We start from the raw sequence: 20,536 nt of genomic DNA, 5'->3' as shown, positions 1-20,536 counted from the left end.
AAACATATCCAGTAAAAGAGTAAACATTCAAACAAGACCGAGTACTTCTACCAATATATCAACGAAATGACCGGGATTAGTCGTAACACACATATGTTTTTAATAAGGCGGTGTTTGGTTTCTCCTCCTAAACTTTAGTCACTGTCTCATCGGATACGTGGACACATGCATAGAGTATTAAATATAGACTAATTACGAAACTAATTACATAGCTTGCGACTAATTTACGAGACGAATCTTTTAAGCCTAATTAGTCCATGATTTGACAATGTAGTGCTACAGTAAACATGTGCTAATGATGGATTAATTAGAGTTAATAAATTCGTCTCGTGGAGTACTGACGGATTCTGTAATTTATTTTTCTATTAATATTCAAACACCCCATACGACACCCTCACGTGACACCTTCTAAATTTTAGTCACAGAATCCAACCATACCTGCCTCTTGTGCCTGCTGGCTAACCTAACTAATAACTAAACAGCTACGTACGGTAGGCTAGCTGTAGCTCTTGATTCCTCCTCCACTTGGTTTTCTTGCCACTATTTGCATTTGCAGCCAGTCAGCCACGACATGACCCACACCTCCAACCACATAAACCATCCAACCTCCCAATTCCCAAAACCTCAAGGATCCTCCTCCTCCCATTGGCTGCCTACCTCCCGTGTGGCTACCCACACCACCACATCTCTCTCTATAAGCTTGGCCGTTACGGTAGGGAGCAAGCCTAGTACTGGACTAATTAAAGCAATGGTTAGCAGGCACAGTGTCTAGTCCCAAAACAAACAAGAGGCACCAAACCAAAACTAAGAAAAATCCAAACTTTCTCATGCAGGATCCAGCTAGTAGATAGTAGCAGTTTAATTGAGCACAAGCACAGAACCATGACGAGGAGGAAGCAGCAGAGCTAGCTAGTAGATAAACACATGCAGTACGTCCAGCTCCATCTCCCCAGCAGCCTGCAATGCCCGGCGGCTATGAGGAGCTCTAGCTAGTCCATGAGCAACCCCTCTTCTCCGGCCTCTTCTTCCAGCAGCGCCGCCGCACAAGCGCACCGCCTGCCGGAAGAGGAATCCCAAAACCTGCACCACCACCACCATCACCAAGAGGTAGCCGCCGGCATTGCTATTCCGTTTCCTCCCAGTAGCAGTGAAGCTGATCAAGCCCACGACGACAAGGACGCCGAGCTGTCGCCGCCGCGCTGCGAATGGGAGTTCCGGCTGGCGGCCACCGTGCCGACCACCGCCCTGCCGGGTGCGTCCGACGCCATCGGCAGCGTCGACTTCGACCCCACCGGCCGCCTCCTCGCCACCGGCGGCATCGCCCGGAAGATCCGGATGTACGACGTGGCCTCCATGCTGCTGCTGGATAGCGCCGGCAGCGGCGGCGCCCGAGCTGCTGGCCCCGCGGCGTGCATCTGCGTGCCGGCGAAGCTGAGCAGCGTGCGGTGGCGCCCGGGCGCGTCGGTGGCGGCGTCCGTGGTGGGGTGCGGCGACTACGACGGCGTGGTGACGGAGTACGACGTGGAGCGCGGCGTGGCGTTGTGGGAGCGCGACGAGCACGCGGGGCGGCGCGTGTGGTCGCTGGACTACGCCCCGGGCGCGGCCATGGCGGCGTCCGGGTCGGACGACCGCACGGCTCACGTGTGGGACCCGCGCGCGCCCTCGGGCGGCTGGGCCACGGCGCGCGCCGGCGGCGCCGTGCTGTGCGTGGAGTTCGACCCCTCGGGGGCGCCCCACCTGGCCGTCGGCTCCGCGGACCGCCGAGCCGTCGTGTACGACGTCCGCGCGCTGGGCCGCGGCGCCGTCGCGCGGATGGACGGACACGCCCGCGCGGTGACGTACGTGCGGTGGGCGGGCCCGGGGCCGGCGCGGCGGGTGGTGACGTCGGCGGCCGACGGGACCCACCGGCTGTGGGAGTGGGGCGGCGCGTCGGCGGCGGGGGCGGAGGTGGTGGACGCGGGGACGGCCGGGGCGCGGGAGGTGCGGTCGTACAGCGGCCACGCGAGCGCGCGGAGCTTCGTGGGGATGGGCGTGTGGCGCGGGGCGGGCCTGGTGGCCAGCGGCTCCGAGTCCAACCACGTCTTCGTCTACGACCTCAGGTGGGCCAAGCCCATCTGGGTGCACCCCTTCTTCGCGTCTCACGGACACGGAGGGGCCCACGGCCCAGTCACCACCGGCCCCGAACAAGTGGACGCTGCTGCTGCTGGTGGGTTCGTCAGCGCGGTGGCGTGGCGGCAGGGCAGCCACAACGACGACGATCTCGACGGTGGGGCGCTGGTCGCCGGCGGTTCCGACGGCGTGCTCAAGGTGTTCACGTGTCGACGGCGGAGGGAGGCGGCGGGGGATGATGGCCATGCGCTCCTCTGACTGTGATGAGGCATTGAGGCGGAGGAAGAAGCATCTATTTCCTTCCTCCCTTCCTTGTCATGCTTTTATTACTTGTTCCCCTTTTATTGTTTGTTTTTATTTCCTTTCCTTTCCTTTTTCTTTCAGACAAAGAAAAACAAGAGTTCAACAACAACAGCAACAAAGGGCAATTAAAGTACATGTTTAGACTGAAATTAAGTGAGGGGAGGGGAGAAATTAAAAGGGAGGAGGAGGACAGAAGATGAGAGACTGATGATGTTGATCATGATTCTTTTTTCCTTTTTTTTCTTGGTGATGATGATGCATCCCTGACAATGTACTGATCTATTTTTTAAGCAATGTAATAATAAGAAATCCACGATTACTGGCACCGTCATTTCTTTATTTACCCAACGAGCTCACTCACTCCACAACTCACATGCCTCTGCACAAACTGCATGTATGTCGTCGTCCTGTCCTCTGTTTTTTTGTTGCACATGCATACACTGCACTTGTGCTGCAACAATGCAGTACTACATGTTTTCTCCTTCAATTGCAATGGACCTTCCATCGCCCTGTTCGTTTGGGCTTGTTTAGCTTATAAGCCATGGCTGAAAGTACCGTTGGTTGGTTTAGTGTGAGAGAAAAATACTGTTCGTTGACTGATAAGTCATAGCTTATAAGCCAAATACGACTAAGGTACCTTTTGTTGCAACCCTTCCTAAAAAAAATATGATGGTGTTGTGCTCCATGGGCCTCATTACAGCTTCACTATTGTGTCAGCCTGCTACTGCTGCCTCACAAATCCATTTCTTCCCCAAATACTGCAATACATCAGCTAGATGGGTTTTGTATTTAGGAGTGCTTAGCATTGTTAGGCCTGGGCCTGTCTCCCAACACAAAAGTGGAGAATGTGTGTACAGTGCGCGTACGCCACAAGCATTAGGCCCCGTTCGCGTGCCCTGGAACCCGGCTTGATCCGCTTCTTTTTTCATCCGGAACGGTATTTTCCTCTCACAAATTCCTCCAGACCATCCAAATTCCTCCAGAACCATACCATCTGCGAGGTCAACGTATAACTGCATCAGAAGTTCAGAACTTGCAGTAGGTGACTGTTGAACTCAGTCTCCTGTCTTGCTTTGTACGTACTCACTAGGTGACTGTTGTTCTGCCATGGCTAGCTCCTTTGATGTACATGTACTCAAGTTCGTCAGACTTGGAGAACTACGTTTGTTATCTCCTACTGATCCCAGAAGATGGTCATGGCTGACGCAGAACCGGAGCACTCGTGTGGTTATAGAATACTAATAACAGTCATTATGCCATAATCCCTTTCTTCTCGCATGTATAGACTCAAAAGGCTAGCATATAGCATATATAACAGCTAGGCTTATGTGATCTGCGTTGCACACTGCTGCTGGCTTCAGTACTTGCAAGTCTGCTCATACATGGATGGCCTCATCTCCTCCACTTTGGCCTTTGGGCACTGGCCGGCATCAATGGATAATGCATTTGCACACACCTGGATAAGCTTTTCTTTGCTTGCTTGGCATGCAATGGAGAACAGCTCCGATCCAACATATACCCCTCATTCCCTCAAGACACACTTGGAAAGTTTTCCTCTTCATTGAGAGGCAGTGCTCCTGCCATGTTTTTTTTTTTTAAGTTTTCCTCTTCTCCAGTTCTCCCTTGAGGGGAGTTAAAATGTTTTTTTACCAACACAAGATCACAACAAAAAATGTCACATCTTGTTCTTCATCATGCAAGCATAAAACGACCATGATTCGTATTTGAGCACAAATGTCCACTCAGCCCTCCACTCAAAAGCCACAACACGGCCTGATTTATATTATTTAAGTGTACATGCTTAGCAAGATGACATACTTTTCTCAACATTCCCTATACTTAATCCTGCAAAGACATACTGACAATTTGCAGTGAGGGCATCCTTGATTATTCAGCGCGTATGTCCTCGTATGAGCTGGCCCTGCTTATCAAAACCCCCAATCTCGCCTGCCCCGGCTTCTATGTGGATTCTAATTCTCAAGCAAGCAAGCATTGACTTGCATCCCCATCATTGCAAGTACATATGAGCCCAGTGCATGTTCCCAGCCACATTGTTTAGTCAGCAGCATATTTCGCATATCGCCATCGTTTCCGCGTTCTTTTAATCGGCGGCGAGGATTCTAATCACATCCTTTCGCATATTTACATTACGTTCTAAGATGGACGGGTCATGGATATGACAAGGACAAAAAGTCTTGCTGCCGGTGAAGTTGTTAAACTGGGGGTGTGGAGAGTTCAGTTCAGACTTGAGGGGGGCTCTCATTCAGAGTTTCAGACAAAAGATTCCTTTCCATCGCCTCCTCCATTCAGAGCAATGCAGATAGTTTAACCAGTGGGTCCTAGTTTTTTAGTGCAAGATGCGAATTCGTATGGCGATTAGGTGCTTGTCCACATGCAGCTGCGCCAAGTCAATTTGCCAACAAGTATAGTTTTGCATAGCTCCTAGTAGTTTATAGCTGTCGGCTAATGCTGAGAAATACTAGTTGTTTTGCAATTGGTTTTTCTAATAAGCGAATCGCCGTGTTTGATGCTGAGGCAGGCAGAGAAGAAGAAAGAGGGGATTAAGACGCCCCCATTCAGATCACATGGAATTGTCCTCTCTTGTAGGACATGCTTGCGTATTAAAATAGGACAGGGATATCAAGCATGATAGGACCCCCTCCTTCATGTCACATCATTAGCTACCTCTAGTTTCTGTCTTTCTAAGGGGATAACGAATTCTGCTAATATATGCCACTCTCCTGTATATGGGATAAACTATAGCTAAGCATTAGGTCATTCCTCTTTGTTTTTGGTTCTCGTGCCTCGCGAGCGAGCTCGAGTGCATGTTGTTACCTTCATTTTGTTTTCAGTCTTTCAGAGAAGTTGCAATTGTTTGGTAGATAGATACACTTGTTAAGCGCACTGTGTCAGTACTTGTTTACTGGCGCCAGTGATCTGCTTCACTATATTTCTTTTTTTTTATTGAATGAGCAGTAGCAGTAGGAAAGCTTCCAATTGGAGTTATCTGTTCTTATTTACCCTTCAGAAGATGTTTCACAATTTCTGGCATTCTGCAACAGAACAGCCTATGGGAAACCTTCATTTGTAAATATTGATTCTTGTAAATCCCACACAGCATATAACTACCACATCAAAATCTAGCTGAACTCTAGACAAATTCCCCCCATGAACTTCTAGATTATGAAAGTTAGCAGTGTAATAAGGTGAGATTTACTTCTTTCAAAGAGAATAACAAGGCGACGTCTACAGTAAATGGGATCCATCAGACTTCATCATCATGACGCAGATTTGGCTTTGGTTCATCTGTCGTTGTAGAGAAGGTCTTTTCTTTTTCCTAAGTGAGGAACGCAAGAACAAGGGAAGAGAAAAGTAGTACCTGAACTAAGATTCTAAAAAAAACTATGCCCTTAAACCCGGCTTGATCCGCTTTTTTTTTTTCATCCGGAACAGTGTTTTTCTCTCACAGATTCCTTCAGATTCCTCCAGAATTCCTCCAAGCGAACGGGGCCTTGTCACCAGGAATTCATTATGGTCTAATAATGCCTCAGCTGTCAGACTTGAACCATTAGTTATCCAGCAACTGAGCATTGTATTATCAGTAGTAACCGAGTTCTTGATGTCCCGCTAAGAGGATCAGGAAAAGAACAAGAGAGAATTCCTTATTTGACACTAGAAAAATGAGTCGTTCCTTTCTTGGCCCTGAAATTTTCTTTGTTCCCTATTTAACACTCACTTCAACTTTCATCCCTAATTTGACACTACCGTCAAATCCGTTAGCTAACGGTGTTAACTGGCTGTTAAAAAGACGTTTTTGCCCCTAGAAAAAAAACGGCGAAGCAAATTTGAGAGGAAAAAAAACCTGCGCCCGCCTCTGATGCATGCGCCCAGCTAAAAAAAAAGGTGCAGCTTTTTTTTTCCTCTCAAATTTGCTTCGCCACTTTTTTTTCTAGGGGCAAAAACGTCTTTTTAACAGCCAGTTAACACCGTTAGCTAACGGATTTGACGGTAGTGTCAAATTAGGGATGAAAGTTGAAGTGAGTGTCAAATAGGGAACGAAGAAAATTTCAGGGCCAAGAAAGGAACGACTCATTTTCCCAGTGTCAAATAAGGAATTCTCTCAAAGAACAATGGGTTATGATACCATTGTTAAACTCTTTAAGACCTCTAGGTGTAAATCCGTGGGTGATTAACTTAACTGAAGTGAAATGAACTTGCTCATTGTTACCTAGAGTGAATCCTGTCCGAGTCCCCTCGTGTCGGTGTAGGAGTTGTAGTAGCTCCGGCGAGGACGTTGGAGGTGAGGTGCAGTGACGGCGATGCAAGGTGCCGCGGCACGGTGGTGGCTCTGCAGAGGCAATGGTGAAGTCAGTGACGGCTTTCTGTCGCTGGCAGCACCCTCTCTTTAGATCGGGTTATGGTTTCTCTGTAGGCGGGTTACGGCGGCTCAGGTCAACCTCATAGCTTGTGTCCGGCCCCCACCTCTCTTTTATGGTGCTGTGCGACGGGGGCCCACCAACCAAGGAGCGGTTGGGCGCCCCCGATCAGGGCTCGGATTCAAGGACCCAATTGACCGTTGGGCCAATTGGTAGAGATCAAACTAACACAGATGCCTCCTCCCATTCCCAATGATTGCCGTCAGAAGAGGGATGGATTAGTCAGTCAGGCCCTGTCATTGCCAATCCTAGTGTCCGTCCGTTCATTGCAAGAACAGCTCATGTCAATGCCCCTCGCCCATCATTGGCCGAGACGGTCTGACCTTCATAGCCCATCATTGGATAACAATGTTCTTTAGTAAAAAAAACTGGAGTGAGCATTATGCTATTACCTGATCAATCACTCATCTGAAACAACAGCGTTAAATCTTGTAGTTACATTCTTTAGAACTTGTGTACAATAGTTTAATTCAGATTACTTCAATAGGAGTAACCATTATATATGTCACCACCAATTATAGCGGCATTGTGGCTGCTTAAAATGAAATTAAAACAGTATACGATCCCAGTGCCAGCAAGCATTCATATCATCATTAGAAGGAAACCGAAGTTTACTCAGAAACTCTCTGAGAATCTTCCTTGTGTAAGTAATGGCGAGATAGAGGTGACATCCTCTGACCAAGCTCCCCCCTCATAATCTCAAGCATGTGCACGCAGCCACCTACTCAATTCCCCTCAATCAAACTAAACCAAGAAGCAAAATGTGACAGCCCTTTAAATCAGAAGGGGCACATGGTGCCGAGGGACTGCTACTACTGCAACAGCTCATCTTCAGAGGAAGAGAGGGCACAGGCCTGAAGAAGAAGAAGAAGAAACACAAGACGGCAGCGACAATGGGGTGCCGGTCCTGCGAGAAGCCCAAGATGAACTACCGGAAGGGGCTGTGGTCTCCTGAGGAGGACCAGAGGCTCAGGGACTACATCCTCAAGCATGGCCTCGGCTGCTGGAGTGCTGTCCCTGCAAAGGCTGGTGAGCTCCTGCTCTTCTTTGTTTTCTCCTCTCCTCTCCTTCCATGACAATTGCACATTGCTGCATGAGCATGACAAGCTCATGCATGCAGAAAAAGCCTGCTGCTGATGCTCAATGCTAGCCTCATCTGCAATCAGCACAGCTTAGCTTTCGATTTGCCTCTGACGACGGTCCGAATTTGGCTTCACACCATGTTTTCAACCCCAAATTCTACCATTGTTGTGTCTGACTATTTTCTTCTTCTTTTGAATGGACTTGCTTTCTCAAAGGTCTCCAGAGAAATGGCAAGAGCTGCCGACTGCGTTGGATCAACTACTTGCGGCCCGGGTTGAAGCGTGGAATGTTCTCTCAGGAGGAGGAAGACGTCGTCATCAACCTCCAAGCCAAGCTGGGCAACAAGTAAAATTCTCTCACAACCCAATGATTTTGTAATGCAAATTTATGCTGTTAATTTCTAAGTGTTAGAATCGATAGGCAATATAAACGACGAAGAACAGTAGATCAAACACAGGGGACACGAGATTTTAACGTGGAAAACCCTTCGCTTCGGAAAGTTAACCTTTATCTTGTACATAACTGAATTTTGATCACAACTCAACACTAAGAAGGGCATGGCCTTTGAAAAACTCAGAGAAAAATGCGTTTTAGTTAACGGACTTGCTAGAAGAAAAAAGAATCTTGAACTGTTAGAAGAGCAAGTATAACATCTCGCACCATATTCATGACTTCATGTTGCTGATGCGTATACATCAGGTGGTCTCAGATTGCGATGCATCTGCCAGGGAGGACCGACAACGAGGTGAAGAACTACTGGAACTCGTACCTGAAGAAGAGGGTGATGCAGGCCCAGGGCGTGTCGTCCAACTCCAGCCCCAAGAGCCCACCCGAGCTCACCTCCATGAGCACCACCGAGCTGTCGTCCATGTCCATGTCCATGCACCAGCACCCGCACCACCACGTCAAGAACAGCAGCGGCGGCGGCGGCAGCACCACGACGTCGCACGACCACGGTGGCAACATCAGCGGCAGCCACGCGCTGTCGGCCCCGGCGGCGGCGCCTCTCGCCCAGCAGCCGTTCGATCACCAGGCCCGGAGCTTCGTGTTCTCGGACTGGGCGCCGGCGGCGCCGGAGAGCTACTCGGTGTCCACGCACTGGCCCGCCTCCACGGCGAGCTCCGGCAACGTGACGCCGTCGCACGGGCACGGCGGGGGCGCCTTCGGGGACCAGATGAGCGGCACCTACGGCGCCGGCGCGCTGCCAACGCACCAGGATCACCACCAGAGCGCCGCCGCCACCGCTGGCATTGCAGGGAATGGCTACTTTGACCTGCTCAACATGGGAGACATCTACGGTGGATTCAGCTCCACGAACGATGATCTGCTCTTCTGAAGAGCTCTGAACTGATGATTATGATGATGATGATGATGTCGGAGGTGTAATGTGATCAGTGTTGGTGTTGTGCATGAGTGTAAGCATGAAACGCAGCGGTATACTTGTTGGATTTGTTGCTTCTTCTTCTTTTGTATTTTGTAAGAAAATTATTAATTGTGATGTAGAGAACACACCCTAGGTTGGACATAATTCTTTGGTTTGTTTCTACAATATTAATAATAAAAAAGCGTACCAATCCGTTTGTGAAGGTGTAATGGTGGATTAGTCTATGAATGCTTCTGACTGACAGAACTTTCCGGTGTAATCACCTCATGCTCTTCTTTGCGGTGTAATCACCTCATGCTCTTCAGTTCTTGCCGGCGTTTCACAGATGTGCACGCTCAATGGAAATCGCTACAGTTCATTGCTGCTCGATTACACCCCAAATCCATGTGGATATTCAAACTCAAAATTCAAATCCATTGGAGAAACAGTAGCACGGAAACCATACATAGATGCTGCAAAACTGCATAGCTTACATGCTTATATGATGACTCTCCGCCACTAACAAGAAATAAGTTACTCTGCTTCAACCATTACATGCTGAGATTACAGACTGCGGTACCGTAGGCGTGCATAAAAAAGATGACAGGTGAGAGCTTAGTGCTTCTTGCGAGAAAAGTGGTTGTCGTTTGGATTTCTTTTCCCACTGAACATTGCGAGTGCCTTCCTCACTGGAGGTTTCTGTTGTGCCTTCTTATCACCACTGTGCGAAAATATGTCTTCGACGCCCAAGAAATCATCCTCCTATAGTGAAACTCAGTCAGATTTTGATCCTAAACGAACCTCATCACAAGTCTTAACAGGTACTGAACAACTTGTAACAGCAACAAACGTGGGAATGCATACTTGACAATAGACCACATAGAATATAATATCACAGGATAACATAAACTTTTTTGTTGTGTTCATTTAGTAGTCCACAGTTTGTTGTGCATGTATCCTCATTACCTTATTCTGATAACACTTTTCAATATGCACAAAAAGAAATGCTAGAGCACTAACCTTGCTGGTCTTCTTCGATTTAGGATGAAGAACCTTCTGAGGAAGTTGGTCCTCACGAAGAATGGGGTTCTTAGTTATGGCATCTCTTCCACCTTGGGGCATTGGGAGGGAAAACTGCAAGCAAACAGGTAAACAGTTACAAACAACATCTCTGGCATTCTCAGGAATCGAGTAGTCGACTCTGTAAAAAAGTTCAGGTGGACCAATACAAAGATAATTGCAATGAAGGAATTAAAGCTATCTCAAAACAAACATGAATGTCCTTGCTAAAGATACCGCACTACAAGAAATGTACAGTCTAGGAAGAGACCATATTGCCAGGTATGTGACTGCCAATATCAGACCAAATATCCAAATATTCTTCGCCATTTTTTCTTGGAAACTGTTCCTCACTACTGTACTCCTGACATCATTAACATTACAAGCATGAAATATAGACCACACGGTCAAGGAAGACATGTAAAAGGGTGTGAGCAGAGCAATACAGAAAATAACCAATCAAGTAATGAACCACCCTCCACTACAACCACACAAGATCAGAGAAGTTGCAGAACACGTGTCTAGACCGTTAGAAAGGCAAGCAGCATAAATACACTCACTTTTGTGCCTCGAAGTGTAACCCGTGGGCGCCGTGAAGCCATAGTGATCCCATTTTCACCAACAGTTACTGAAACCTTCCGTAAGGTCCCACCATTGCCACACTTCGGGCAAAATATTTTGCCAACCTCTTGGGTCACCTTACAGCAAGCATGGCACCTCAAAACCCACCTGTCACAGAAGCATAATAATACATGTGTTAGTGGGCCAAAAATACAACATTGGCTTGGAGAGCACTATTGTACCCACTACCCAAACAGGTCTGAAGATGTTAATTCACATACCTATGCATCTGTCGTATCTGCATGCCACCTGGTGCTATGAGACGGAGGCCAATCTGCAGGATGACATTTTGCATGGCGTAATCACTAGTAACACATGCTACAGTTGATTCGGATAAGGACCTCAGGGTCCAACTCTGCTCACTGCTCTCATCATCTATGGAATGTGCATCATCACCTCCCTCATCCTCACCTTTTATATCTAGGTTATCCAATTCTTTGGTGCACGCATCAGTATCATCACCGTAAGCTAGCTGGTCAGAATGCAAATGTTCTCCAGCAATTTCAGTGTCATTCTCTGCTTGATGTTCATCAAAACCATCAGAACTTGCACTGAATTTCTCAGGGACAGAAGAAAGGCCATCTGATGAAGTCAGACCATGCTCCAATCCACTATTTTCAGAGAGAACTTTATCATCATCGATTGATGGAGCAACAGAACTTGTCTCAAAACTTTGTCCAGATTCCTTGAGGGCATCACGCCTTGCCTTCCTCCGCAAATATCTTCTGTGGGTGCTGCGGCTAACAGCAGGCATCCAGCCTACATTGTTCTCATCTTCCTCCCATGCAACAGGTGCATCCTTCTCTGAAGGCCGGTGCTCTGTATCCTCTTGTGCCTCACAGACACTGTTGGTCTCGCTCATCGGGATATCTTGATTCTCAATATCCTTCAGAGGAAGTATTCGAGAATTGATATCTCCACCAGCTTCAGACATCTGATCCAACTCTTCCCACTCTTTCAGGTTAGGTACATTAGAGCCCCAACCAGGCAGTGGAGCTTCTGACAGCTTTCTGACATTCACCTCACGCAAAGGAGGAGGGTGCTCCCGCAAATGGCTAGTCCCATGGATCTCAGCTTCTAACATGTAAGCCAAAGCAATAATCTTGATATCAACATCTGAAAGCGTCTGGATGTCTCCTGTCTCCCTGGCAAACTTGGTAACTGCAAGCAATAAGGACACAAAAATAAGTCTCACATATATAGTGCCCAGACCAAGAATATTTGTCGCAAAAGACTAATGTTTAAATGTGATCTCTTGTTGACACTTTCTTACTATGATCATCACAGTAACTAAGAAAGCAAACAACAATGATATCAGTGGCAATTAATGTAGGACGATAAATTACTAATTCAATCAAGAAGTCTTAGCACTAATTCACTTTACTTGGCAGGTTTTTCTCCTAAAAATCAGAAGACAATCCATAACACCGAACAACGTCAAAATGCATACTAATTTCTCAAATCAAACAAAAAAACTACAAATGAACGACCCCGAGCACTAGTGCGAGAGAGATTTAACTCAGATTCATGATGCATTCGTGCGACTAGAGCAGCGACCTTTCTTAACGAACTCCGGCAGAGGTTCAACGGTCTCGACGGGGACGGGGAGGAGCCCGAGCCGCCGCCGCGCGGCCGCGTCCCGGACCTCCTCGAGCACCTCCGGCACGGTGACAAGGCGCCCCGCGGAGGTGGAGAGAGCGGAGCCGCCGGAGATGACGGCGTTGGCGTCCACCACGGCGACCGCCACGCCGCTGGAGTTGGCGCAGCTCGCCACGATGCGGCTCACCGCCTGCGCCGCCGACTCCTTCTCCACGGCCTTCCGCTGCGCCGTTGCCGCTGCTCCCCACGCCCCGGCACCGGCCGGAGCGACCGCCGCATCGTCGGAGGCGGCGGCTGCCGCCGCGGGGGCGAGAGGCGGCCACGCTTCCATTGGGGTCTAGGGTTTGGGGCTCACTTTTCTGTTTGCCCCCCTTGGACTTTTTGCATTCAGTATTCCCGCGGGATGGGCGCGATAAATATGTTGACGACTTTGCGTTTGGGTACCCCTAATTACCGACTAATTCGATAACCTTTGCACTGCAAGGCAGGGGAAGAACAAAAATTGGACCGGATTAGAATAATGTAACTTTTGAAAGGCGATTAGTGAATAATCACCATCCTCCTCAGCAAGCATAAAGAAGAGCGACCCTCGCAGCAAGCACTCCGGCTCCGCATCTGGCCCGGCTCTCTGTTGCGCCCACGGCCGGAACCCTAATCCCTTCCCGAGCGGCGGCGGCGGCTCCGCCCCCCACCTGCGGCCCCGCGTCAACCAGAATCCAGATCGAGCTTTGCTCTTGCCGCGGCCCCGCCCAAACCTGTCTCATCCACCGCCCGCCCCTGCTTCTCTGCTTCGCTTCAGATTGGGCGCAGCGGGTGATTCCTCATTCCTGTTTTATGGTACTGTGTCGTATCCTTGTCGGTGGATGGTGTAATTCTCTTTGGTTCATTGCCGCGATTGTCTGGTCACGGTAGGCGTATTCGTTTATGAACTGATTTTGGGTATGGAGTAGTGGCCGTACTGCACTGGAAACCCTTGATTTTAGGAGGTAGTTAAGTGGAGATTTACTGTGCGTTTTGTTTTTGCGCTGGAAATCGCTGTGATGACTTACAAAGGACGGTATCTGAGCGAGGCAACTATTATCCTCGCATGATTATACCTGATCTGAGACAATTTGTCTGAGCAAGTATCTTTAATCAATCCTAGTAGTTTATCCTGTTCCCCTGATGTTTGGTCAAAAATGCTGTCGTGGAGTTTCATGCTTTCCCGTTCACTTGTTTGCCGTGATGACATCTACAAGGACGGTATCTGAGTACGGTGGCTCTTAAAATGGTGCCCCTTCTTTGATTACAACCGAATGAGATTCTGAGCAAACAGGTGCTGTCCTCTATTCATCAGCAAGCATCATCTGATTGTCCTAGTTGAGCTCTACATCAAAATGCTATCCTATACTTTCTTGTATGTCAACCATATGTTTCTTTTGGCACCTTCTAGTCCCTACCATACAAGCTTTCAGATTTTATTATTTAGGTGTCAGTTTTATGCAATCCCTAGCTGCTGGTGATGACTTGTACAAGGACGGTATCTGAACAAGGTGGCTCTCGAATGGCTGGTCCTTGCATGATTACATCCAAAATTGAGACTGAACATCTGAGCAAACTTAAATATTCCAGCAATGCAGTGCTGTGAAAGCTTTTCCTTGTCTTTTGTTTTGTGCTCCTTGGGTTAAATGTTTTGCAACTGATTACATCTTTTTAGTTTTTGTGAATGTGTGAACATGAGGTATTTTTCACAGCAATTGTTTGCCTTGATAACTAGTGCAAGTGCAAGGATTGTCTTACTTTATATCTAATAAAATTGAATGACTTCTTAGCAAAATTATTTTGCCGGTCTGATCATTCCTTCTCTTAAAAGATATTGTAGCTTTTTAGTAATATTTTGATTTATTGTACATGTTTTTCCACACCGGATTTATTGTACATGTAATGCTTATCTATGGATGATTGCTATGATCACTCCTATTAGGACGGTATCTGAAGGGGGTGATTTTTCATTGCATCCCATCTGATTATACCAAAACTGAATATGGTTTCTGAGCAAATCCAACCATACTGTCGAAGGACCCAACCAATGATTTACCCTGTTTTGATCAACCTGATTGATGTAATTACATTCATTGCTTTCCCAGTGACAGCATGGTTTATTGAGTTGTCATTGTCTTATCTATTTCTTATCACAGTTTTGTCTTCTTTTGTGCTCTCTTTCGGGTCATGCCTGTTCTCTTTTTGCCATGATGACTCCTATTAGGACGGTATCTTAAGGGGATGATTTTTAAGTGCACCCCTTCTGATTATACCAAAACTGAATATGGTTTCTGAGCAAATCCAGCCATGCCACTGTAGAACTCAGTTACCCAGCCAATGATTTGCCCTCTTTGATCAACCTGATTGACGTAGCTACATTCTTCACTTTCCCAATGCCGACACTATTATGGCATTAGGATTGCCCTATTCAATTTCCTAGGACAGTTTTCTTCTTTGTTCTTTCTTGGATCATGTTTGTTCTGTATATTTGCCATGATGACTACTATTAGGACGGTATCTGAATGGGGTGGCTTTTAAGTGTACCTCTTCTGATTATTCCAAGACTGAATATGGTTTCTGAGCAAATCCAGACATCACCAAAGAACCCAACTGATGGTTTACCCTTTTTGTTCAACCTGATTCATAGAAATGTGTGCCAAATTTTGTTCTTATTTTATGCTCTCTTTTAGGTCATGCTTGTTCTCGTTTTGCCGTGATGTTTCCTATTAGGACGGTATCTTAAGGGGATGGCTTTTAAGTGCACCCCTTCTGATTATACCCAAACTGAATATGGTTTCTGAGCAAATCCAGCCATACCACTTTAGAACTCAGTTACCCAGCCAATGATTTACCCCCTCTTTGATCAACCTGATTGATGTAGCTGCATTCTTCACTTTCCCAGTGATGACACTATTATGGCATCAGGATTGCCATATTCGATTTCCTAGGACGGTTGTCTTCTTCTGTGTCCTTTCTTGGATCATGCTTGTTCTGTATATTTGCCATGATGACTATTATTAGGACGGTATCTGAAGGGGGTAGCTTTTAAGTGTACCTCTTCTGATTATACCGAGACTGAATATGGTTTCTGAGCAAATCCAGACGTATCACCAAAGAACCCAACTGATGGTTTACCCTTTTTGTTCAACCTGATTGATGTAAATGCATGCTTAACTTTCCCAATGTTACTATAAGATTTATTGCTGTTTTCTATTTACAATCACAGTTGTCATCTTCTATATATAATTTGCTATGATGATTTCTCGTGGATGGTACCTATGATTACATCCAAGCTGACAGAATTCTTATTGTAAGTAATAAGGAAGGCAGTCACTGTTTGCTTTCTGAAAAAAATACTGTGTTGCCACTTTCTTCTATGTTCGTTTCATTTATCCATTTGTAGCATCCTTGTGTTCCTATATGTGCAATCCAGTTATATTTATCTCAAAAAATAATAATTGGCTTCCACGTGAGTTTTGGCTACCATTGCCTGCTTATTTCAGATATTAATCTTTAAGAAGATTCCTTGTTTATTTCATATACCTAGCAGTCTTGATATATAAGTTGAATCTTTATTTGGGTTTGCTTGCTCACTTTTTAACCATGTTTTCTAATCTTGTGACTTCTCTAAAATTTTCCATTGTAGTTGGTTATTGCACTTTGTAGTTTTGTACAGTATTTGTCCATGAGCTTTACTGCTTAAACTGAACTTTCTTATTGATGAGAAATTGCTCCCAGCTCTATGTTCTTGTTATTACACATTCTAACTTGTGCTGTCAACTATATTTGGAAGTGGTTTTCTCTCAGCTATGTTTTACTGCAATGATGTGATGGTGGCCTTTCGTGCTGAAGTCATCTTATTGGAATTTCGTTTTCAATTTACCTTTTATGCTAGCACTGCATATTTCTTAACACTTAATCCTTTTGTCAGGATGATCAACCGCCACAAAAGTAGTGCATTTTGGAAAGCTGTTCGATAGAGGCATGGAATCAGCTCCTGGCCATACCCCTCTTATACATGGACTTCCTGATGAGATCGCTCTCATTTGCTTGGCAAGAGTTCCTAGGCGGTATCACAATGTTCTCAGGCGTGTCTCAAAGAGGTGGAGAGCACTGTTATGCAGTGAAGAATGGCACTTGTGCCGCAAGAGGAATAACTTGGACGAGTCATGGGTCTACGTAATCTGTAGGGAGGCAGGCATCAAATGCTATGTGTTGGCTCCAGACCCTTCAAGTCGGTGCTTTAGAATCATGCATATCATTGAACCCCCATGCTCAGGGAGGAAAGGTGTTACCATTGAGGCCTTAGACAAAAGGCTATTTCTTCTGGGTGGTTGCAGTTACGTACATGATGCTACGGATGAAGTATATTGTTATGACGCCTCATCAAATCGCTGGAGCGCAGCAGCTCCAATGCCTACTGCAAGGTACTTAATTGATAAAGTCCATTCTCATATTTTATTCACTCTCAAGCCATACCTATATAGTTATAAATACCATGCCATGTGTATTCCCTTAATCTGTGCCTATATATAGCATCTCATGTTTTCCCTATAACAGTACCTATATATAGCATGTCATGTTCTTCCTTAAGCAACACCATATATAGCATCTTTTGCAAATTGGGGACCAATTCCTTATGCTTTGTTGCTTCACTTTCAGGTGCTATTTTGTGTCTGCGTCGCTTAATGAGAAACTGTACATAACTGGTGGATATGGTTTGACAGACAAGTCACCAAATTCATGGGACATCTATGACCCGGCCACAGACTCGTGGTGCGCCCACAAGAACCCAATGCTCACCCCTGACATAGTAAAATTCGTGGCATTGGACGAGGAGCTGGTGACCATTCACCGGGCAGCGTGGAACAGAATGTATTTCGCCGGCATATACGACCCGCTGGACCGCACCTGGAGAGGCATGGAAAACGAAATCGCTCTCTGCTGCTCCAGCCCGACAGTTGTGGTGGATGGAACACTGTACATGCTGGAGCAGTCGATGGGCACGAAGCTGATGAGGTGGCAGAAGGACACCAAGGAGTGGGCCACGCTCGGTAGGCTCTCCGACAAAGTCACAAGACCCCCTTGCGCGCTTGTGGCCATTGGCAGGAAGATTCATGTGATTGGAAGAGGGCTGAGTATAGTCACAGTTGATGTGGACACAGCGGCGAGAGTAGATGGGTTCCTGGTTACCACTTCTGTAGGCCCATTGGTTGAGGAGGACTTGACGCCGGAGAGGTGCATGGTGATCACCATCTGAAGGTGTGCATCTAAGCTTGATGCCGAGTGTATGTTGTAACTGACTATCCTCGTTGTCCGAACATTTGGCTAGTGGGGATGATTCATGCACATATATACTGTGATGTGAATTCAATAAGGCTGTAAGAAAAATATTTGAGCCTGTTTGTTGGGTACTGTACGTACCTGATGGATATCTGAACATAGCCGATGGGATTGATACCTGCGAATGTGATGCTTGTTCTGGTATAGTATGTCTCTATTTGAGATCGATCTTGGTTCAGTGTTCCAACTTCTGCAGAGGTGGGCGGCGATGTGCATTGACCGTCGCTTTATCTTTCTTGGCACATGGGGGTTTCGTTTTGCTATCGCTGTAATGTTGAAATTGTGACTAGGTTTCGATGTCGATCGCAGAGTAGCTTATGATTTTGTATACGCAGGTGATATCGTTCGTTCGTTAAGGTTACGATTATGAGGTGTGATGTGACTGCAAGAGCATATCGATTGAGATGTGTGGTGTGTGTAATAAAGCAAAAGAAAAATCAAATCGTACAGGGAAACCCAAATTGAAATCGGAGGGGAGGAAAGCCGAATTGGAGAATCAAATCGTATAGAGGAAAAAAAATAAAAAACCAAAATCGGAGGTAAAATAACAAAAACATATCAGAGCCAGGTTTCGATCCTGGGACCTGTGGGTTATGGGCCCACCACGCTTCCGCTGCGCCACTCTGATTTTTGTGTCAGGGAGGCAGCTACAATTTATTTATATGTATGATTCATATGAACCAGTTTCAGCTCAATTGTACACGTGTGTACCATAGTTACAGGAACTGGAGTCTCCGGCTGGGAACGAGATGAGCCCGGACCTGGACCTGGACCTGCCATGTCATGGACTCATGATCGTGAGCTCGTCCACAACCAACGGGAAGAGATCGGAATCTGCTATGGATTGGCTGGTAACTGGTTGGTAAGCTACGGCTACACGTACGGTAGGCAGGCAGGTTTCATGCAGGGCCCCACAGTGATGTGATGCTTATCATTTTTCATCGTGGTCGTAAGCTAGCATTAGAGGAGATAGGATAGGACATTGTTCAGCTTTTTGTGTGTTTCGATATATATAAAAGATATATAACTCCTATCTTTTCTGGTAAGAAAGATAATATATGAATAAATAATCCTTTGGAGTCCGTGTACATACAAGCTTTGTCCCGGGTGCAGGGAAGCACAAATAGCACACCCAACAAGCAACGAGCTGTTATCATAATAATCTACACAGCAGGGAAACCTTTGGAAGGAAAGGTGCAGGCGTGTTTTTGACAACAAAGCCCTCAACAATCAGCAGTTGTTTGTTTACAGCGACACAGGATGACATACATTCGCTAGGCTAGTGACAGAGGAGTCAGTGTAGAAGCAGAATCAGCATATTCGGTCATCCTTCCTCCTTTTTTCCTTTATATATTACTAGTCCATTACGCGCGTCCTCGCACGCCGGCAAATCACCTGGTTAAGACGTATGTAAAAAATATGTTTAATCTTTGCATGAAAACAATATTAGGAGTTTAATGTAGATATGTCATGCACAAATAAAAGGTTTCAAATTTGGCAACCGTAACACATGAGACATATAGAGGGGAAAAGGTAAACTGCAAAAAAAAAACTCTTGCATAACATCATTGAGCCTACCTTCAAAAGACCGGAGCAGTAGGAAGATACCTTTCATTTTTATCTTGCACTGAAAATAGTCTAGTGTAAGCCGAAATTGGGAATCTGCATGTACGAAGACAACAATAAGACAAAAATAAGCTATGTTGGCTCCATGGCGCTATACATGTATCTAAGTTACAGAAAAGTTGCTCTGTTTGGATTGGAAAACACATTGATAGAAAAATGTCAGAGGACAATTTACTATATCAAACACTAAGGATCACAGATAAGTCACCACAGTCTGACCCAGATTCTTGTTTGAATATTAAGAAAAAAGAAGGGACGAAGAAGGAAAGAACGCACAGTTCATCGTGTATTTTGATAGATGAGGAAGGAAATATCCATATAATAATAGGTAACACAGTCGGCGTTTGAAATGTTTTTCATGTCAATGAATACGTAGAATTAATTTGGAACTGTAACGTGCATATTTGGAACCAAGAAATGTTACCTGGTGAAGATTCGCTGATGGGTGCAGCGGCCAGCTCTATTTTTCTTGTAAGCAAGGGTTGATGTGGTTTGCCAATCAATAGCGCAGTGTGGAGTTGAGGATCCTGGAATGGCTGTATTCTATGTACAAACATAATATCACGCAACATGAATTTAACTAATCTGAGAATAATTCATTGGAATTATGTATGGGTAACCTTTTGGAGGGCTATGCGAGTTGCATAAAAGGTGCAACAAACAATTCTTTTTTTTCGCTGAAAAGGGTAACACCAATGTAAATGAATGAGCCAATATCCATAACTGTTGAACCTGTAAGGATAAAGAAAAGGAAAAGAGATAAGAGGTGATGCGTAGCATTCATGCTGGAGGGTAAACAAACCAGGAAAATAGGGAAGTCCATCGCTGCCATTTCATGAAATCCCTGTGTACCAGAGTTGAATCCAAAGTTCCAAACAAAGCTTATGCTCTGAGAATGTAACAAAGCTGATGTTCAGGAAAGAAATGGAATGCAGTGTGCATCAACACAATTAACTAATCACTAACGCACAGT

The 20,536-nt window shown here is 46.1% G+C and overlaps 4 protein-coding genes, 2 non-coding genes and 7 pseudogenes across 8 annotated transcripts; 11 read left to right on the top strand and 2 right to left on the bottom strand.

Annotated features, from left to right (window-relative positions):
- Positions 1 to 456: 456 nt before the first annotated feature.
- Positions 457 to 2,730, top strand: LOC136470916 (WD repeat-containing protein RUP2-like). The gene has a single exon (XM_066468645.1). The coding sequence runs from the start codon at positions 997 to 999 to the stop codon at positions 2,365 to 2,367; it is 1,371 nt and encodes a 456-aa protein (XP_066324742.1). The 5' UTR covers positions 457 to 996; the 3' UTR covers positions 2,368 to 2,730.
- A 4,787-nt stretch (positions 2,731 to 7,517) lies between these two features.
- On the top strand, positions 7,518 to 9,529 carry LOC136470915 (transcription repressor MYB6-like). The gene is made up of 3 exons (XM_066468644.1): positions 7,518 to 7,877; positions 8,147 to 8,276; positions 8,631 to 9,529. The coding sequence occupies exons 1-3, from the start codon at positions 7,742 to 7,744 to the stop codon at positions 9,265 to 9,267; spliced, it is 903 nt and encodes a 300-aa protein (XP_066324741.1). The 5' UTR covers positions 7,518 to 7,741; the 3' UTR covers positions 9,268 to 9,529.
- Positions 9,530 to 9,616: 87 nt separating this feature from the next.
- LOC136470914 (RNA-binding NOB1-like protein) lies at positions 9,617 to 12,950 on the bottom strand. The gene is made up of 5 exons (XM_066468643.1): positions 12,532 to 12,950; positions 11,196 to 12,135; positions 10,914 to 11,082; positions 10,315 to 10,428; positions 9,617 to 10,056 (listed from the first exon to the last, which is right to left on the bottom strand). Exons 1-5 carry the CDS (start codon positions 12,902 to 12,904, stop codon positions 9,910 to 9,912), a joined length of 1,743 nt encoding a protein of 580 aa, XP_066324740.1. The 5' UTR covers positions 12,905 to 12,950; the 3' UTR covers positions 9,617 to 9,909.
- A 216-nt stretch (positions 12,951 to 13,166) lies between these two features.
- LOC136475535 (F-box/kelch-repeat protein SKIP4-like) lies at positions 13,167 to 18,056 on the top strand. Of its 3 annotated transcripts, none has more exons than XM_066473025.1 (3): positions 13,167 to 13,386; positions 16,526 to 17,021; positions 17,257 to 18,056. In XM_066473025.1, exons 2-3 carry the CDS (start codon positions 16,579 to 16,581, stop codon positions 17,852 to 17,854), a joined length of 1,041 nt encoding a protein of 346 aa, XP_066329122.1. In that variant the 5' UTR covers positions 13,167 to 13,386; positions 16,526 to 16,578; the 3' UTR covers positions 17,855 to 18,056. The 3 variants fall into 3 exon arrangements, with proteins under 3 accessions (XP_066329122.1, XP_066329121.1, XP_066329123.1); XM_066473024.1 differs by having other exon boundaries at positions 13,167 to 13,410; XM_066473026.1 differs by lacking the exon at positions 13,167 to 13,386 and adding an exon at positions 13,421 to 15,904.
- Positions 13,603 to 13,700, top strand: LOC136478805 (small nucleolar RNA Z118/Z121/Z120; annotated as a pseudogene).
- Positions 13,787 to 13,887, top strand: LOC136478779 (small nucleolar RNA Z118/Z121/Z120; annotated as a pseudogene).
- On the top strand, positions 14,064 to 14,172 carry LOC136478793 (small nucleolar RNA Z118/Z121/Z120). Its single transcript, XR_010764488.1, has one exon. It is a non-coding gene; the product is annotated as a small nucleolar RNA Z118/Z121/Z120 (small nucleolar RNA).
- Positions 14,512 to 14,614, top strand: LOC136478803 (small nucleolar RNA Z118/Z121/Z120; annotated as a pseudogene).
- LOC136478791 (small nucleolar RNA Z118/Z121/Z120) lies at positions 14,794 to 14,896 on the top strand (annotated as a pseudogene).
- Positions 15,080 to 15,182, top strand: LOC136478787 (small nucleolar RNA Z118/Z121/Z120; annotated as a pseudogene).
- Positions 15,300 to 15,402, top strand: LOC136478795 (small nucleolar RNA Z118/Z121/Z120; annotated as a pseudogene).
- LOC136478781 (small nucleolar RNA Z118/Z121/Z120) lies at positions 15,591 to 15,693 on the top strand (annotated as a pseudogene).
- A 437-nt stretch (positions 18,057 to 18,493) lies between the features above and the next one.
- On the bottom strand, positions 18,494 to 18,565 carry TRNAM-CAU (transfer RNA methionine (anticodon CAU)). The gene has a single exon. It is a non-coding gene; the product is annotated as a tRNA-Met (tRNA).
- Between the last annotated feature and the right edge of the window lie 1,971 nt (positions 18,566 to 20,536).

Source organism: Miscanthus floridulus, chromosome 8 (assembly GCF_019320115.1).
Source record: "Miscanthus floridulus cultivar M001 chromosome 8, ASM1932011v1, whole genome shotgun sequence".
NCBI lineage: Eukaryota > Viridiplantae > Streptophyta > Magnoliopsida > Poales > Poaceae > Miscanthus > Miscanthus floridulus.
This window is presented reverse-complemented; position numbering and strand designations above follow the sequence as displayed.

Bases quoted from the DNA above. Each gene is read 5' to 3' on its own strand.
- LOC136470916 (XM_066468645.1), top strand. From the start codon at position 997: ATGAGCAACCCCTCTTCTCCGGCCTCTTCTTCCAGCAGCGCCGCCGCA.
- LOC136470915 (XM_066468644.1), top strand. From the start codon at position 7,742: ATGGGGTGCCGGTCCTGCGAGAAGCCCAAGATGAACTACCGGAAGGGG. The intron at 7,878-8,146 runs GTGAGCTCCTGC...GCTTTCTCAAAG, and splicing joins TGCTGTCCCTGCAAAGGCTG to GTCTCCAGAGAAATGGCAAG. The intron at 8,277-8,630 runs GTAAAATTCTCT...CGTATACATCAG, and splicing joins CAAGCCAAGCTGGGCAACAA to GTGGTCTCAGATTGCGATGC.
- LOC136470914 (XM_066468643.1), bottom strand. From the start codon at position 12,904: ATGGAAGCGTGGCCGCCTCTCGCCCCCGCGGCGGCAGCCGCCGCCTCC. The intron at 11,083-11,195 runs GTATGTGAATTA...CTTCTGTGACAG, and splicing joins CAGATACGACAGATGCATAG to GTGGGTTTTGAGGTGCCATG. The intron at 10,057-10,314 runs GTTAGTGCTCTA...GTTTCACTATAG, and splicing joins AATCGAAGAAGACCAGCAAG to GAGGATGATTTCTTGGGCGT.
- LOC136475535 (XM_066473025.1), top strand. From the start codon at position 16,579: ATGGAATCAGCTCCTGGCCATACCCCTCTTATACATGGACTTCCTGAT. The intron at 17,022-17,256 runs GTACTTAATTGA...CTTCACTTTCAG, and splicing joins GCTCCAATGCCTACTGCAAG to GTGCTATTTTGTGTCTGCGT.